Raw genomic sequence first — 19708 nt, forward strand, 5'->3', positions numbered from 1 at the left:
TTTTAAGTTTGGATTTTTCCGTCACTATTGTTCAAGACTAGTCCTATATGTAACGAAGTTCAAGACACCCCTTTTGTCCACTGTTCTCGGTGTTAGTCAACTAGGCCGAAATGAAAGAACGTCTAATTTTTGAAGAACCAGTGAAGCGTTAGTCCTGACAAAGAGTTTTAGTTGATAAAATAAGCTGGCTCTAAAGCGATTGCTTTAAAAATCCCTAAGGAGAAGGAATCACCTCATTTTTCTTTAATTTACGAAGAAAATTGGCATCCGACTATTCTGTCTTTTGAATGGTCTCTAAATAAGCTCATCGGTCCCAAGCCAGAATCCAATTAAAAAGTTTATCTTTTGTTTTTTTGTCAATTCAAAAATTTATATTGCCTTGCGGCGCTGTCTTTTTCTGTTCGCATCTTTGCATAGATTTTTGAATTAAAACATGATTATTGGACACACGAAAGCAAGCATTGGTGCAAAATTTTGAGCGGGGTTGGGGCGTAAAGTTTTTCAGTGGAATTTTGAGAAGTCTCGAAAAATCGTTTTCTCGATAGTGGTTTTTTGGATTTCACTTTTGTTTTGTACTGTTTTTTGAGTTATTTGATTTGCTTTTTGTTTTCAAATGGTTTGGCAAATCCAATCCTAGTCAATTCTAGGTCTTTTTATTACTGAATGAAACTTAAAATTTTTGTTTAAGGACTTGGTTTGCTTTTTTATAATTTTTTCTTTCAGTCTCTTATATCCGGTCAAGTTGACTTTTAACTCATGTCACTCTATGTTGAGTAAAATTTACAAAAGCTGTAATTTAAATGGGCGTGCAACTGAAGTCGTTTTGAACAAAATTAGGATCGGCTCTGTTTTCACGCCCCCCCCCCCCCCCCCCCCAATTACAAATTATATGTTGTTGTATAGCAAGCTACTATGTAAAAACATGACACGTGCGCCTGGGGCGCGTAAAATATATAAGCCCACGAAGCTGGGGGGGGGGGGCAAAACAGAATAGATTCATGACACGTGCGCCTGGGGCGCGTAAAAGATATAAGCCCACGAAGCTGGGCGGGGGGGGGGGGGGGGTGGGGCAAAACAGAATAGATTCCAAAATTAAGTGATCGATGATGAACTGAGAAAGGGGAAACAATTCCCAGCTGCCATTGAATGACTTGATTTTTAGATGGGAGCACATGTATCGGAGACACAGGTTCCCCTGTTTACCAATTTGAATGCAGTCTTGATCAAAATGGCAATCAAATGCGACAGCCAAAATGCATCTACGGAATGGTCAAGCCCAAAAATGCCAACAGGTAGGCCCTAATAATTTCACCCTCGTTTTCTGTCATCATCAAGACCTGCTCAGCCCCCTTAAATCTTTATCCCGATTTAATCACCCGTCTAACATTAACCCCTTAACCACTCTGTCATTTATATCTAGCGCTTTCAATCATTTATGCAATAAGGACTATTAAATTATTAGTAAAATAATTATTTGGTCATACCTCAGCAACCCATGGAACTTAATTTGTTAACAGTTAATTAAAGCTAATTTGAACTTAACTGTAGTTCGTTTTGTGAAACTATCACAACCGAACATGGGATTAGGTTATCCATTTAATGACGAAACATGTCTTCAATGTCAACTTCTAATTGGCGGTGTGAAATAATAGAGCGTGTGAAATGATAGATAGGTCAATTGATAGAGGGGTTAAATGGGATCTATTCTGTTGTGCTCCCGCAGCTTAGTGGGCTTAAAATTTTAACCCCCCCCCCCCCCCCTCAGGCGCACGTGCTATTTTTTTTTACATAGTAACGTGCTATATAACAACAAATAATTTGTACCTGGGGGCGTAAAAACACTGGGGTGGGGGAGAGACACAACAGATCCGTTAAACGATGGAGGGGTTAAATGATATGGAGGTAAGATATGCGGGGTTAAATGAATGCGGGGTTGAAAAAAAACAAGTTCGAGAACAAATAGAACCGCGTTAATCTTTATCATAATTGGCGTAATGGTGAGTGACGCCGTGTCTCTCAAAATGCTGTTGATTTGAAAACCAAAAATTAGCCGGGAAGATTTCAATAACTTTAACGTAAAAAGTCAGCTCTACTCTCATTTCTCACCTCAGTAATCACTCATCAGGGGTCTTTCCCAGTATAACACCCCATGAAATTTTAGCACCCCCCCCCATTATGGTATAATTACAAGACCCCACATAAGCACTCAAAGCACTACTACACCACTAGAAGTAGAGCTCTTTAATTTTGGAATTTTTGGGCTTCATGTAGACAACATTGAGATAGCTTTTTGATATTTGCTAACTTTACTTCAGTATTTCGCATCGAATTTGATAAGTCTACAGTGGATACCATTGACTGAAAATTGTCACGTGTTTTTACAATCCATTTAACCATTTTTCACAAAGAAATTACATTCATAACTCTTTTTCATTTACTTAAAACCCTATTTGCATTTCTCAAGTATATTTAGGCCCTTTTGTTCTCTATTTTTCATGACATGTTTTAAGATTAAGGCTATAAGCGAGCGTGAAAATTGGTGACAGCTAAAATTACTAGCAATTAAATTTAGTTCGATGTTGCTTCGAGTTTGTTTATATCCGTCGCTATAGTTCACGAGACCATGTCTTTTGCGATTTTTGTCACTCTTTTCCAAATCTATATGTAATGCCATTTCACTTTCTACCAATCTTGTACTAGCTAATAACTTCAATAGTTTAAATTAGTCTTAAATGAATGAATACCCCGGATCTGATAGTCAGTGAAAATCAAAAAATTCGTTTGTTTTTCAGCATTGTTTTTAACTGGCAATTATTCTGGACATGCCCCACTTTTCAATTTACAGCCTGGTTTATAGACACGCTAGTGAGTCATACATGTACTCATATTCTTCGCTTTGTCTGAGAAGCTCCACTTACCGAATGCCCTCAAGCTGAACATGGCTAATTACCCGAATTCATTAGCGCTAAGCAGAGTCAATTAACAGACTCTTTTTACCCGCCAAATTACTACTTAGCGCTGCAATTAAATTAGCGTTGCAATTATTACTTAGCGCTATAACTTTATCTTAGATCTAGTTCAATTCCACTTAAATGCGTAGATCAACTTAAATGCACAATTGATGTTCTAATAAACAAAAACACGTATACCTGTCAACTTTGGTTGAAAATGGTATAAATGGTTTAAATGGCGAAAAACTGTAATTAAAAAGTAATATTTTAAAAAAAAAGAGAATCAAGAATGATATATTATACCCTTATGGAATCAAGTATCAGAGGATTAGAATAGCTTAACAGTTTGATTCTCGCAGTTTGTTTGGTATTATAGCTGTGTGTACACAGGTCACGGGATCTGGCTGTTCTCTTGACGAGTTCATACCTCAGCAACCCATGGAACTTAATTTGTTAACAGTTAATTGAAGTTAATTTAAACTTAACTGTAGATCGTTTTGTGAAACTATCACAACCGAACATGGGATTAGATTATCCATTTAATTATGACGAAAAATGCCTTTAATGTCAACTTCTAATTTGCGGTGTGAAAAAATAGAGGTGTGAAATGATAGATAGGTCAATTGATAGAGGGGTTAAATGGGATGTGTTCTGTTGTGCTCCGGCAGCTTAGTAGGCTTAAATTTTTAACCCCCCAGGCGCACGTGCTATTTTTTTACATAGTAACGTGCAATATAACAACAAATAATTTGTAACTGGGGGCGTAAAAACACTGGGGGGGAGACGGGTTGAAAAAAAATCGAGAACAAACAGAACCGCGTTAATCTTTATCATAATTGGCGTAAGGGTGAGCCCCAATGTTGTCCGTGACCAAACTGACCATATCAAGATAACAATGTAGCAAAGCACACTTGATTCACATTGATCTGAAGAATAAGAAGGAGAAGCAGGAACAAGAAACCAGGGTTACAGTTAAACATCTTTGAACACAGTTAAGCATCTTCGACTCAGATACACATCTTTTAACACAGTTAAACATCTTTCAACACAATTGCGCATCACAGATGCGAAGCTAAACACAAAGCTCTTGTGCTGATCATGAACTCAATTTATAGCAGAGTACTGCATCAAAAGGAAAGCACCTCACTAAATGAACATGAACATGAACTACTGACAAAAATCTCGGAGAACTGCAAGAATGAGAGCGCCCATATGACGGTATCCCTCAACGTATTTGTCAAAAAGATATCCACAATTATCATCAAAGTCTTGTCTTTTTATAATTCTCTTGCTTTTCAGATTTGGTCCTAATTGGTAACGCAAAAACATATTATTCTATGCAACTAATTGAGCAGGCAATTTTTTTCGCATCATGTGACCTGCAAATTTGTTTTCAGTTGGCCATTCCGATTGACTAATTTCTCTACATTTTTTGCAAATATAATCAATGTTTGAAAATTTTGCGTCGTTGTCACCAACAATTACAAACACATGTGTATATTGTTTGGCAGTAGTTACGAGATACATCCTTCTGATACACCTGCGGAACATTGTCTGCGATTGCTGGTTCATAGATAACTCGGCGATCGTCATTGCCTTTACTTTGTCCCAACTTGTCTTGAAAGATGGAAACTTTTCGAGTATGAGACATAATTTTCTCCAGTATAAGTTACGACTTTTGACTTATTTGACTGAACAACACGGTTCTGAAAAGAAGCATTTGCATTAACGTAAAGCTCTTCACGATTTCGAAATCTGTATAAACATATCTGTATAATCTATAAAAGAGTAAAAAAGAGTATAACATCTGTATAACGTCTTCTCTTCATAACTGTATAACATCTGTATAACATCTTCTCTTCATAACATACAACACATCTGTATCAATTGTCATCTGTCCACATTTGCTATCCCGTACAACAAACTGACAACCATCCCCCCACCCTACGCCCCCCCCCCCCCACCACCCCCACCCCCAATCCACCATCTGGCAAAGCTTTTCGTTGCACCTTTCATTTTATCTTCTTTTAGGCACTGACAAAATCGGCGAGGAAGCTGTTCGCAGCTGACCTCATCTCGTACCTGTACCTGTGGAGAACTGCGGAGGTGGACGATGCTGACAGCGTGCGTGACGTGATCGGCCATTACCTGAAACGTGAACAATACTGTCCCGACGTCGTCAATTGCACAGCCAGATGTATAAAAAGGACAACACAGATAGAGTGGACACAGATGGGTACCAAATGATATACTTGGATATACAGGATATGATAAGTAGTGGGAGGTTGTTGGGGGACTTGTTGCACGGGGGGAGGGGGGCGGTGAGTGATTGGATGGGTGGCAGTTGGTTGGGGGGTTGTTGCAGGCACACCAGAGCTCGTCAATTTGTGAAGAAAGTCGAGCCATCGCTAATTTAAATAAAGCTTATTTTAAAATCTGGTCTGCGATTTTATTTGGACATGTCTATTCGAAAATTTCTAACTACAATTATTCGAAAATGAATTTCGCTGGATAGTATGTTGTAGTACTATTCGATGTGTCAGTCTGACCATAGCTGATCAAGTCTGCTACTCAACACTTGTCAGCTCGAGTGAAGTATGTGATTAGCCATGTTCAGATTGAGGCCAGCCAGTAAGTAGAACTGTTCAGAATGGTTTATTGTATGTTAAACTGTTTGCTCTCTGCGAAGACTAAATAACGCTTGTGTTCTTGAATAACACTGGTTCAGTTCTGTTTACAATTCAAGTTCAATTATTCAGCCCTGAAACTCTATGCGACTCATTCCGGGACCTCATTATTGACTAGATTAAAAATATCCTTCTCAAAAAAATTGTGGATTAGGAATACAGTTAGAAATTTTGCAAAAATAATCTTTATCTCGCTTCACATAGACAACGAAAAAATTTTGATATTACCCCCAAGCGATTACTTTAAAAAATTCCGGCAAAAAAGTGTTGGGGTAACTACAAGCTCAAAATCGAGGAAATATTCATGATTTTTTTCAGTGACGTTTTGAGACTATATTCAGTAAATATTCATGTTTTTTTTCAGCAATTTCGACATTCGGTGTATCTTATTTTCATCGTTAACCTAAAATTGGTTACACAAAAATAATGTGATGGAATGTTGTCGCTCGTTTTTCGAAACGGTTTTTGTCTAATTGAAACCGAACTCACCAAAAATTTACCGAAGTCCGAAATTTTTAATTTATAGTGAAGGGTTTTGGTAAACGCTATTGTTCAGCTGATGTGTGGGATTGTTTATGATATCGAAAAAGAGAATTCAGGAACAGGTCAAAATCATGTTTGTGCTGTTTTAGAGACGAGGTTTCAGGTGAGTTCATTGGATGCAAAGGAGAAGAGACATTCATCAATATCACAAACCTCCTACCGTGGATTAATCAACTGAAGGAAAAACATGATCAGCGATAATTGTCAACAGGCTTGATTGAGAGACATTTGTATTTTATTGAGATGACGTGAATTTTTTTGCCTCTCAAAAACTATCAAGTATTTTCTGCATGCTTTTCTGCCCCACAAGAAAACTAAACAATATTATACAGAGGATCCTCTTTCACACTTGAAACAATCAGAATCAAATTCGACGTCAAATATAAGTTCTAACCTTTCAAAAATAACATAATAAAGCAAATGATGATATGAATTTGTATTGTCCTATCAAAATAAAGTTTAAGGTCGACCGACCTGGATTACAAAAGCAAAGGAAAGTTGACAAATTGTTTTGTTTTTGTTCATAATGCAATTTCATTATCAGCCTTAATATTTGTTTTTACCTAAAATGATTGTTCTCTGAGGTAGACGACAGAACCTTCAACAAATTGCTTTTCAGTCAATCGGTTGAAAATAGCTAGAGTTGTTCCAGTGTGCAGATGTGTTAACTATGATGACCTAGAAACTTCGTTTTTCGAAAAACAATCGAACAGCTGGCCACTAATGTCATATCTTGGACAATTTAAAAATCTTACGAATGAACAATATGGTTTTTAAACTAAAAATGTAAACAGAATTATGGTGTTAACTTCAATTGTATTTCGAATGAATAAACCTTCTGCAAAACCTTCTAGGTTGATAGTTTTTCTTTGATCTGTACAATTTTCAAAAAAAAACATTAACAAAAACTATAGCACACAGTTTTGGAGCAATTCTCATATAACGAATCTCCAGAAAAAAAACCAGAAAAAACAATCAATTGACGAGTAACCATTTCATACCACTATATGAGGCAATCAGTAAATCTTCACTTGACTGAATTGACGCCTTGAGGCGAGCAGATTTTCTTAATATGGTCTGAGTCGAAATGTTTCTTTGATTATATGTCCTTTTTCAGTCTGTTTTTAATTAAATATTCTTGATCCCTGCCAACTTGTAATTAAATTTCCTTGATCCATTTAATATCCTTTAAAAATTGTACTTAACTTTCTTTTAATTAAAAATCCTTGATTCTTGGTTGGGTTTAGCTTTGAAGAAAAAAAGCGCTTGATCAGAATTATTTCAGATTAAATTTTTATTTTTTTTCTTTTTGAATCGAGAGCTTACATCGATATCGCTATTCTATCTTGCTATGTTGTTTGAGAGTACATTTATATTGTGAAGTCAACTTAAACGGCGAGAGCTACAAGTTGGGTTGCAACGCCATAATGGCCATTATCTTTTAAAATGAATACAAACATTTAAATTTTCAAAAACTAGCAAAATATTTAATGCAATTTTAACTCAATTAAAATGCTCAAGTGCCATTCGCAAATTGTTAACAAGTTGTGAGTGCAAAAAGTCTCTCAAAATATGTTATGGAGTGATGGAATGGATAAAATCCTAGATTGCTGTTCTATCTCTTACAAGCAAACGTATTCTAAAGGATTTCAAGGTTCATATTTTAAGCAGGATGCAAAAAAAGGAATCTGATAATCGTTGTTTCAGAATTTGATGCGCATCATTTTGTGTCCCTGTATGTTTTGCGCCCATCATTTACAGAACAAGTGTTAATGCAAAAAATATATTAAGTAAAAGTATGCGTGCGTCGGGGGGTTGCAAATGAAATGGCAAGTCATATTGAAATGGGTTGCCAAACTAAGCTGGGGGCACAATCAGAAATGATTCAAAATAATCTTTGAGGTATCATAGATATACATCTGCTGTTTGGAACAGAAAAGAATGAAAAGATGAAAAAAAAAATTGCAAAAAGAATCGCATAGTCCTAATTGGCGGGCGTGAACACACACACACACACACACACACACACACACACACATGCACACAAACACACACACACACACACACACACACAAACACACATACACACACATACACACACAAACACACACACATACACATATATATTTACATATATATTTATATATATATATATATATATATATATATATATATATATACGTTTATATATATATATATATATATATATATATATATATATGTATATACATATATTTGTGTGTTTGAGAGAGTGCGTGTGTGTGTGTGTGTCTGTGTGTGTGTGTGTGTGTGGGTGTGTGTGTTGCCCACCCATTAGTTTTAAGCGATTTTGTAAAAATTTTATTATCTTTTTTTTCTCTTAGAAACAGCAAATATATATCTATGATATTTCAAAGATTATTTTGGATCTTTTCCGTCTGTGCCCCCAGCTTATTAGGTGCATATCAATTGCAAACCCCAGACGCACGTGCCATATTTTTACATAATGCCTTACTAAGCATTGACACGTGCTCTGTAACTGGGGGACCGAAAACGTACGGTGGGGGCACCAACGGGAAAGGTATGATGATTTTAAAACAAATTTGCGAAAATGTTTTGGCAAATGGTATTGATGACATCAAACTTTTTTTTATAGAAGATGGCTCTTTTCTAGATAAAAATTAGTATTGTTCTGTTGGATAAACGGATACATTTGTGGAACTTGAAAATTTGAACTGGATTTAAGCGATACCTTTAATGGCTGGCAATTTTATAATTAGGGTTTGTTTGAACTAGAAAGCTCTGGTGTCAACTTCATTCAACATTTTTGTCATCGCTGGAGAATTGCTCAGATTTATTGACAATATAAATAACTGTTCAAATTTCTAAACTGTAAATTTCCTGTCGTGTTATATTAACGAAACCTAAAATCCTTATTGACCTGTGAATATTTCAACTATTTCGAATGTCCATCTTCTCCAATAAACAAACGAAACAGTTGATTTGGTTACTTCAATACTAACCATAATCAAATTCTTCTAGCCATAATTTGATGTTCGCAAAAATGAATCCTAGAAAACTCTACTTTTTATAAAATTTGAACTGGAATTCGAGTGAGTTCTCGAAAGATTGATCATTCTACAACTAACATTTAAACAACTACAATTAACATTTTTCCATCAAATTGTATAATTTCAATCTTAGATCATTTTCTTGATTTGTCGCAGCAAAATCAGAAATCGTGTCAAAAATGATAACTTTGAAAGCGATAATTGTGAGTTGTTTTCTTTTTGGGTTTGCATTCTGTATTCCGGATTGCATGAAGGTAAACAAAACCTGCCCTTTGGACAGTTCAAACTTCGTTCTTCCCCCTCGGGAGCAGACAGAAGACTGGGAAAAATGTCGCGATTTATGCAACAACCGGATAGACTGTTCTTCGTTCACATTTTACGGGCAAAATGGGATACCTTTCCAGAATATGTGCTTCCTTCTGAGGGAGCAATGCCAGGACAACGACTTAGGCAACTGTTTTCCTGGATTTAAGTGCTGTAATGAGTAGATTCTTCCCCCGAGTCAAAGTCTGGCGATAAATTTTCGGAAGAAATGCCGTGAAAAAAATTTCACCGCTTAATTTTTACATCTTTTTGTGGTGAATGCGGTGAATTGTGGTGAATTATTTATTTTCACCACGTTCTCGGTATTCTTACAAAAAAGAAACTTCCTTACACGGGTTCGAACCTCTTACCTCCTGGATGTCTTCGACTTCTTTAAATCCCATTCAGTAAACGTTGGAAAGCAAATGCGGTGAATTTTTGTAAGGATTGCGGTGAAAAGCGGTGAATTATTTTTTTCACGACACTCACCATATTCCTTACAAAATTTCATTCAAAAGCCTCGATTCGGGTGAGAGATTTTGCAATTCCTGTAATAGTATCAAACTCGATAACTTTTTTTTGTATAGTTTATTTTCGGATGAAAAATAATAGTTTGAGAAAGTTAGTTTCGAGGTTTTATTTCCTTTTTGTTTTGGGTGTGGAGTTCAAGGATAAATTTGATGTTTTTGCAATTATATAAACAAATGTTAAATCTTGAATTTTCGAAGCGTAGTCGTTTCAGTAGTCTATATAGATTTTCCCGGGTTGACCAAACTTACTTACAATAAAACGGACCATAAAAAAATTTTTTATGGCGTTTTATGATAAGTACGGTACCATAAAATTAAAGTGCAGAATTTTGAAATTTTATGCACAGAAACGTTGTTTTTTAACTGCATATAGACCTTTGGTCTTCTTCTCAGCCAAACTCAAAAATTTTTATGGTCGTTGTATGTTTAGTAAGTTTCCATAAAATCCATATATGGCGTTTTATGATTAGTAAGTTTCTTTTATGGTGGTCAACCCGGGTTTTTATAAATTAAATTTTGTTGCAATTTTCCTTTTTCGAGTATGTAAATACCAATAAAAAGGAAAACAGTTTCCGATTTAGTTGAGTGCGATTCTTGTGTTTCTGGCTACGAGTGTAATACATGCAGTATAGCTAACGTCGAGTACTCTATGAATGGTCAAAACTTCATCAGTATGTTCTCAAGTTACAACGAAAGCCATTGTCGCTCATCATGTCAAGAAATTTCCGAATGTTCTTATTACACAATTTACTACAAAACTAGTGGGGTGACGTCACATACGTGCATTTTGCTTTCGAAATTGTCGGAAGTTCTACCCTGTGAAAATTGCAGAACCGGACCCAAAACCTGCGATTTTTCCAGACAGTGCAAACGAAACGAGGCTGTTATTAAGACGTCTCCACCGAGGACGTACGCCGTGATTTTGACAAACGGAACCCAAAAGGAACTGTTTCTGTACCCAAAATATAAGTCAGTCAAACCCAGTTGAGAAGACAGTAAAAATGGTTGAAATTTGAATAATGGAAAGATATATAGTATAGATACGAGCGGCGAAAAAGCCAAAATAATGTAAATATCTGGCATAGATTTGCGGTTAATAATATGAAGGTCGAGGTTTTAGCTCGAGTTAAGTCCCATCCACCAATAATCTGGCCGTGATCAAACCCATTCAGACTATAATCAGTTATAATCAGATTAAAGGTGGCCTTTAGTCATACTTGCTCTTTAAAACCTCGTTTTTAAACAGAACAATGTAGACAAAAAACTGCCATGAGCAGACCTCAACTTGTTCTTAAATTTAGACGGTTCATACCTCGCTAAAAATTTCACCTTGCACAGAGTTTTTGAAAAAAATTATAAGATGTTACATTTTTATTGCTTTGCTGATTTATCCTTCTTTTGGTTTTTCTTGGCGTGATATATTTGTGTGAATTTTTTCCTCAAGAAGTGAAAAAGATGAACAAAAACATTATAACAGTGTCTGTAGATTAAAAAGTTTGTAGTCAGAAAGCATGCGAAATTTTCCAAGTTTGTTCCCAGATTTCAAATTTTAATTTTTCTTCATTTAATTGTTCTTTCTTTTTTTTTCAATAACAAAATTCAATCGATGGAATTATATATTCAAAATAATGATTATCTCTGGTCAAAATGAAGTTTTACTTCTAGTCAATTGCGGAGTATCATTACTTGATCTGAAACAAAATTTGGAGCAGTTATATTAGTCCTGCGGTCTATCTTAAAAAAATTTAGTTAAATGATTTTTCGACCACCCCTCAAGTTTTTGTCCTCAAAAAAGATATAAAGAAAAGAAACCTAGATGGTATAAGGTGACTAGACAGCTCACTTGTAGCCTTACGCCTTACTAGCTTCTAAGATTGCAATTAACTGAAACTGTTTGAGCAGACAATTTCATGGTGTGAAGCACGGTTCTTAATCTTGAAAATTTGACCCCCCTTAGTCAGCCCCTGTTCAACTCAACTCCCCCATCCCTCAACACTCCCAGTTCAACCTTCTGCAACTGGCGATTTGAACCTGCCTCTCGTCCAGGCCACCTAAACCCACCCCAACGCTTGACCCCTGCCCCAATCATCATCAGCCCCCGACGCAAGCACCTCTGAGCCCAAGTTGACTGCTACCGAAGCGAATCGCTCTATGGTCCTTTGAAAGCAGTTTGCCCGACATTAAGTTTTGCTTTTTCTGAATACTAATAATCATAATAATAGAATTTACTTTGAACTGGTATAAATACATGGTTGCATTTTTCTTGCATAATTCTATTACCTCTGCAGACTTCAAAATTTACAAAAAGTTTTCGCTGTTGTTTAAAAATTTTCTATTATTTTTTTCTGTCTTCAATTTGTTAGAATGTTCTAAGAAACTATATCAATAAATCGAACCACGCATGTAAGTTCAGAAAGCTGATATTTTGATTCAAAACTCACCAAGTTCACAAATTTTTTAATAATTAGTAATTTTATAAAAGTCAAAATAAATTGTTCGATGTGCCATTATCATAAAATGGTAGCAAAAGTTACAGACATTGTACAAATACAATCGATTACAATTTGCGACACTACAAGGTCGCCCAAAAACCTATCTGGTTTGTTTTCAGGCGCCTCATGGAAGAGTTGTACAATTTTAGTTGAAATTAGCTGATTAAAACAGAAATTTTAATCAAACGGGGATTGAAACAGTTCGTTTGAAAGGTCGAGACAATGGGGTGTACAGCGAAAGCGAATGTTCTGCTAGTTGGAGGGGGAGGAACAGGAGGGTACATAGTCTCTACTTACAATCACGGGGGAGGGGGCAGCGGGTACATCAACCATGGAACCGTTCTTATCCCTTATAGCGTCGGTTTCCATATTCAGATAGGTCAGGGCGGAGTTCCCGGTCAAATTACCTCAAACTACTCTCCTCTAGCCGGGCAACCAACTTCTATTTCGAATGAAACAGGAACAGTGCTTCTAACTGCGCAGGTATTCATGAAATTTAAAAAATAGTACTTTTTCCTTAGATTGATCCTTACCAAGAAAAACAAATACTTTGTAGTTCACTTGGTATTAAAAAGGTTCTTAAATAAGACATTCTAAAAAAGATATTCTTTAAGGAGTGTTTTTATTGGTTATTATAATTGCTTGTTCAATTTTCCAAAATTGTACATTTGTTTGAAATGTGTTTAGTGTCAACTACAAAATGTTTAACGGAGTTTGAAAATTAAAAGCTTAGATATCAATCAATATGCGCTGATATGTCTAATACTTTTGTTTGGAAGTCCTTTATAAATTTTCTTTTATTATCACTACCTTAAAATTTTGTTAACTGAATGTCTTTTTTGATAACCCATTCAAGATTAACGTACTTAGCTATACAACTTGAAAATGAAATGGTAACCCGATCATTTACCATTTTTATTTTTATTCCGCTATTGGTAATATTAGGGCCTTTCTGCAATTAGATTTTGGCAAAGTAGATTTTCCTCAATTTCCCAGTGACATGAAAATTGATAGCTTAGATAAGAAACATACAAAATCACGAACAATCTTGACAAGATCTTGCCATGATACATGGCAAGATAATATCAACATATTCACGAACTTGCAAGATATTTGCATGGGTGTCAAGAGAGAAGATCTTGGCTAGTTTTCTAAGAAAGGTTAAACATGACATGCCAAGACGTACCAATAATTAAAAGTTCATTAGCACCCAAAGACAAGAATTAGCACGAAATAATTAGATTAAGAAAGAACTATCAAGAATGTCGAAAATGCAGCTCCCCTTAGTTTACTAACCGATGAATTAGTCGCTTGTTGGCTAACAAACTAAGACGCTTAGTTTGCTAACCAACAAATGAGACAAATGAGTTCAAAATAGTTTTCATGAAAATATTAAATGTAATCGGCTGATTTGAAAGTAACAATTCTGCAGTTCTACTCAGTGATTTAAATTCGAGTTTTTTCATTTAAATGATTGTACCTGAAGACTGTTTTTTGCTCATTGTATATCAGAAAAAATTTATTCGTTAATTATTTTTTAAGTAAAACGTCTCTGATCAACTTTACCTCGCTTGTTTACAGACTTTTTTTATATCACATTATATTTAATAATTTGCCGGAATCAAAACTAAAAAGGAGTTGAAGTGAAGTAAAAACGGTCGTTCGTGGGTTTGGTGGGTATTTCTTTTGATATATGACCAACAGAAACGTATTCGAGAATCCAAGGACAAAAAGCTTTGTTTAAATGCGAAAAGTCTTGAAAAGAGCCACTTAAAAAGATAATGTTCAGGAAAAGAGCAATCACTACTTTCAGATTACTTATTAAGCCTCTCAGTTTCAGTGGAATTTTTAGTGCCTTGTTTTACCATGATCATGGCAAAATTAATCGAGAAAATTTCTTGATACAGCTTGATAAGATCGTGACAATATAACATCAATATGCACCAAAATTTTGTCCTATCAAAATCGTGGTAAGATAATCCATGTTTTTTTTCAGGACTGTCGAAATCTTGCCTATCATGGCAAGGTGTATCAAGTTTATTTCACTGGGTCATGTCTGGTTGACACGTAGTGATTAACCGTTGTGGAAAGCAGTCGCAAGTTCAACTAATTTTTAAAGCAAAAAGTAGGTTTACCCGGGTCAACACCGAATTTTTAACTTGTAAGAACTTGCAAGTTACTTGCAAAAAAATGGTTAACTGGTGCGGTTTTGCAAGTTTGTTTCAAAAGATGATTAATTGTAAGAACTTGCAAGTCGAATGACCCGGGTAGTGTCGTAAAGGTTTTTTTTGAAATAGTCATGTGTAAGTTAAAAATGCCGTTCTAGATTAGGTCACAAATCAGACTGCCAAAATTTAGAATACCAAGTCGCCTTATATACAGCTTATTGCAGGTTTCAATCAAAGTCTCATTATGCTACCAAACATCTTCGTGTAAAATAGTTTTTACTTTTTTGGTGAATGAAGTGATTTCCACCAAGGCGTGAATTAAGTGTGACATTCCAAAATAATCAACATTCACTGGAAAATGGTTAAACTGCTTGGTTTTTTTTCCGCTGTTTGCGAAGTAGTTGGGCTGTGTCATGTTGGATTTTCAATTTTAATTTCAAAGCGTGCATAAAAATTAAGCTCAAAATTAACAGCTTAGAAATCCCAAAGTTGAGAGGAAGACCTTCAAATAGATCACCAAAGACTTTGGAAATCCAAAAAAATAGTAAATTTTGTTTGACAAGATGCAAGATCCTCACTGAAAAACATCGTAGTGGTTCATAACCTTTTTCCGCTAGTACGGAGGAGTTCCCAGAACTACAGATAGGCTGCAAAAATGTCAGTTTGAGGAGGCAAAACGAATGTGTCTGCAATCTTAAATGCTCAAAACGACTTCATCATTTTGGCTTATTGGTGTTTTCACCAATAACGCTAGAGTGCTTATATCTATTGTGATTCTTTTATTTTTGTGAAGAAAAGCATCAAGCTTTCTAAAAAAATAAACAAACATTTACAAAAAAGCGACCGCTAACATTTTACCGGCAGTATGCGGAAGGAATTGGTGTGCCAGCTGTGTTTTCAAAATTAACTCATTAAGCACATTAAAAATTAAATAGATGATTTGAAAATAGTGAGAAATCAGGAGAAAAAGCATTTTTTGCAAGAACTTATTTTTCAATTATTTTTCTCTGCACAATTCAACAATGAATACAGCAATTTCGATCAGAAAAAATGGCAGATATTGGAATGGCCAGCATATAATCCGAATAATATTCCCAATAAAAAAATTTGAAGCTGTAATAAGGAAAACAGACAACATTTTGAAAAAATTTAGAAGAAAAAGTAGATAGAGGTTGAAAAAAATTAATGCAGACATCATGAGAAACTATTAATAAAAAAATTCAAACCTTATACTATGGAATAAAACGCTACAGGCGTAATAATGCGCGACTAATTTCAACTCAAAATGTCTTTCGTTGTAATATTTGTTTGTATTTATCTTTTGTATTTACCTTAGCTGGCTTTTTGGTGCCATAGTTTACATATGACTTTGCTATAGTCAGGTCTACAGCCATGACATAAATTTTCAAAAATTGTTCATTTGTTGGAAATCTGTTTAGTTTCCAGAAAAAATTGAACAGTTTCTTAAAATCAGAAGCTTAGATAAAAATTTCAGTCATATGTACTGAGAAAATCCGTAATTTTTGTGAAATTATTGGTCGTTTGCAATCCTGTACAACAATCAGAGACAATCAGGCATGATTGAGAAGAAATTAACAATTAGGTCAAATAAAAGTTGGAAAGAAAAACAGGCCAGAAACGGACTCTGAGTCCTTTATTGGCCCGAAAGAACTCAAGGAGAACTTGTCCAGAGAGCCGAAGTCTTGTTTCACTCTGTATCATTGCATTTTCCGATTTCCATTGACTTGTTATTAAAGAGGTGTTTTGTTTAGGGTGGAAAAGAGGGTGACAAATGGACAGGTGGTGATGGATACAGTGGAGGTGGAGGTGACAAGGCAAATGGCGGAATGGACGGTGGAAATGGCGGAAGCTCATCCAGCTATTCAGGTGGAATTGGAAGCGGATTCAATATCAGCTCCGTGCAGCACTTATTTGGCCATTTACAACTGCTACCAGCAAAAGTAGGTCCAACGTTGAGGTGTGCGCTCGAAATAGTCCTGACCAATTTACGCTCCAAATTACAGGGAAATTTCGAGGGCACGAGCGCACTTGGGGCTAGTTAGAGGCGGATTCGAGCGCAATTGAGTCAGATCATAGGAAAGTTCGAGCGCACTTGAGTCTGATCATAACGGGTTTCGGGCGCAACTGGGTCTGGTCACAAAGGGTTGGAGCGCTAATGGGTCTGATCATAAACGGTTGGAGCGCAACTGAGTCTGACAATAAAATTTTCGAGCTCAACTGGGTATGACCAGAAACGGTTTCGAACGCAATTGGGTCTAATCAGAGATGGCTTCGAGCGCAAGAGAGGTGATAAAAAATAACAAATATGGGAACTTTCTCAATTCAATCTGAAAAACCAACTTATTGAGATTTTTCCAGTATTTTTTGGGTATATTCTCCTCCGCTTTCTCTCAACCGGGCTGGGAACTGGCTACAGCAGAGTTAAAAAGACGATTATAGAGGTCTTGAGCAGAGCACTAGTTCACAGACCAGACTAAAACTCTATCTCCAAACAGAGCAAAGCAAAACAAATCAAAGCACAGCAAAAATATATATAACATAGCAACAACACTTTTCAGAAATTTTCTCAAGCTGATTTAAAAACCAAGTTTTTAGGATTTTGTAGTATATTTGGCAGTAGTTCCCTCCTATTTTCTTATGCAGGCTTGAGACCGGCTACGCGGAGTTACAGACAGACAATTTTGGGAGGTTTTGAGCATAGCATTGAGTAGAAAACCAGGCTGAAACTCAAACAAAACAAAACAAATCAAAACACAGCAAAAGTATAAAAAGCATAGCAAAAACATTATCGGAAACTTTCTCAAGTTTATCTAAAAACAAAATTTTTGAGCTTTCCGATATTTTTTGGTGTGTACAAAAACCAGTTTGCCGATGTACAACACGCTTTTATTGATGTAATTAAGATTCAAGTACAAATTGATTTAGACTATTCCTTGATCCGATCGAAAAAAGCATAAAAATAAAGTACAACAATAACTTTTGTTGTAGCCCAGTTTCAAATGAAGCTAATAGTCTCAAATTTTCAAAAACCTATCCAAATTGAACCAACTAATTAGCGCGACGAGCAGACCCCTAGACCAGCAGTAAAAAAACTGCCCATATGCCGGTTAAAGAAGTCCACAAACCCTGGTTGACAAACGAGACATTGATTTTGACTTTAAAAAAGAGAGGTGAATTGTAGCTGATAACAAATTCAAACAGAGCGGAGGTTTTCATTCAGTTGAAACAGCAGCAAAAAGAATCAAGCATCGAGGATGCTTTGTTTGATAACAGCTATTCAATATCCGGATAAAACGAAGGCTTTTTCCGAGTTTCACGAAGGCTGCAAAGCTGTAAGGAAAGCGATAGGAGTTAAAAACAAATGACTCCAAGAAAATGGCAACACGATGCAACAGTTGGCTCAGATAAGAGAAACATTAGAGACATTTTTAGCGAGTCAAAATTTTTTTGCAGATAGATAATGACTCAAATGTTTGCAGATAGATAAACACAAAACTACTCTCTCAGGACAGAGATGTCGTAAAATAGGAGGAGCGAGTTGAAAGAAAGGACAGAGGATTCCAAGCAAGTCTAGTCTGTGGCTAATAGCTGTTGTTGAGAACGTTTCGGTACTGATTACTTCTTTTGTTCTAAGACTGAAAATGTGGAAGAAACCTAAATTCGGAATCATTGTTGTGTTCAAAAGCTACGATAATTAGTACGATGCTTTTTCTCATGTTAGATTAACTCTGTCACTGGCTTGCGCCCTAACCCCCCCCCCCCCACCCGTCGCACCCCAAGTAAATCCAACCCGAGCTCGCCTGGGTTTGCGCACTCCAATTTTGGAGTTAACAATTCGTTCTCAAATAGGTCACAACTAACAGTCGTCAGTTAGTTAGTCATTTCTAGAAAAACGTTGAAAGAAAATTACTAATGTAAAATATAAATGGTATATTATTATTCATAGGGCAACCCCGGTTGTCCCAAAGGAAGCAGTGACTTCGGAGGTGGAGGTGGTGGAATCCAGGTGGAGGAGGTGGATGCAGTCCCTCTGCTCACGTATGGACCTTATGGACAAGGGGGAGATGGCTACAAGGGCAATAGCTTTGGATTACAAGGGGTCATTCTGATGGAGATAAAATGAAAATGAGGAGAGAGAAACAAACGAAAGAGGGACTATAATTTCAAACAGTATCGAGTATTAGGAAGATGTACTGGTTCCTATTGAAAAGACGATACTAACTTCTGCTGTCAGCTGAAAAAATTTCAGCTGCCTCAGCGTATTTGAATATCATTATTTATGCGAGTGAACATAACATGGAAATTTGATCTTGAATTAAAAATGACAGCCTGATTGATCATTGAAGTATATTTATTTGTTCATGTATTCTATTTAATCGTAATAAGAATATAAAAACGTTGTTAAGTTACCACCCAGTGTATTTCAGGACCTCTGCCCAAGACAGGTCTGCGACACCCGATCTTGGAACACGGACAGGGGGCGGGGGGGGCTCTGCAATGTTGCAAACAAAGTGCCGACCCCGATCATTCACATTTTGACCTAATTGTCTACCAAATGAGGAAAGAATAATAAAACCTTCACAAATTCACATATTGTTTCGTAAACCACTAAATTTATAAAGTAAAGCCGCATGGAATGGCCGATGCGACTTGCTAAAAATGAAAATACGAGACAAGACAAAATTAAGTTATAGAACAAACAAAAAATACACCCAAACGACGATGTCCATATTCAAAAGAAAACACAATAACAAAAACAAAATGGCATCAAATAGAACCTAATCAATACAATTAAGCTGTGCTGAACAAAAAACACATGGGACCTGGCCTTATTGAGATTCTGTAACAAATTGACAAAAACATCAGAAAGGACAAGGTTCAAAAGTTTCTATTTTTGAAAACCAATTTTTTCTAAATCACTAAAACCATTAGGTATCCATTTAAATCATTAAAAAGTGGTTCT

At 36.0% G+C, this 19708-nt stretch overlaps 2 protein-coding genes across 2 annotated transcripts in view; both read left to right on the forward strand.

The window, feature by feature from the left end:
• The window catches only part of LOC142346289 (uncharacterized), a 41568-nt gene extending 35131 nt beyond the window's left edge, over positions 1 to 6437 (forward strand). Inside the window, exons 4-5 of the mRNA XM_075398803.1 lie at positions 1163 to 1292; positions 6271 to 6437. Of these exons, the coding sequence (XP_075254918.1) occupies positions 1163 to 1292; positions 6271 to 6382 (242 nt within the window). The 3' untranslated portion in view covers positions 6383 to 6437. The remainder of the gene's footprint in view (positions 1 to 1162; positions 1293 to 6270) is intronic.
• Positions 6438 to 9095: 2658 nt separating this feature from the next.
• On the forward strand, positions 9096 to 19144 carry LOC142345528 (uncharacterized). Its single transcript, XM_075397600.1, has 5 exons — positions 9096 to 9681; positions 10646 to 11003; positions 12766 to 13039; positions 16497 to 16685; positions 18692 to 19144. Exons 1-5 carry the CDS (start codon positions 9411 to 9413, stop codon positions 18866 to 18868), a joined length of 1269 nt encoding a protein of 422 aa, XP_075253715.1. The 5' UTR covers positions 9096 to 9410; the 3' UTR covers positions 18869 to 19144.
• The last annotated feature ends 564 nt before the right edge of the window (positions 19145 to 19708 follow it).

Source organism: Convolutriloba macropyga, chromosome 9, assembly GCF_964194025.1.
Source record: "Convolutriloba macropyga chromosome 9, txConMacr16.3, whole genome shotgun sequence".
NCBI lineage: Eukaryota > Metazoa > Xenacoelomorpha > Acoela > Convolutidae > Convolutriloba > Convolutriloba macropyga.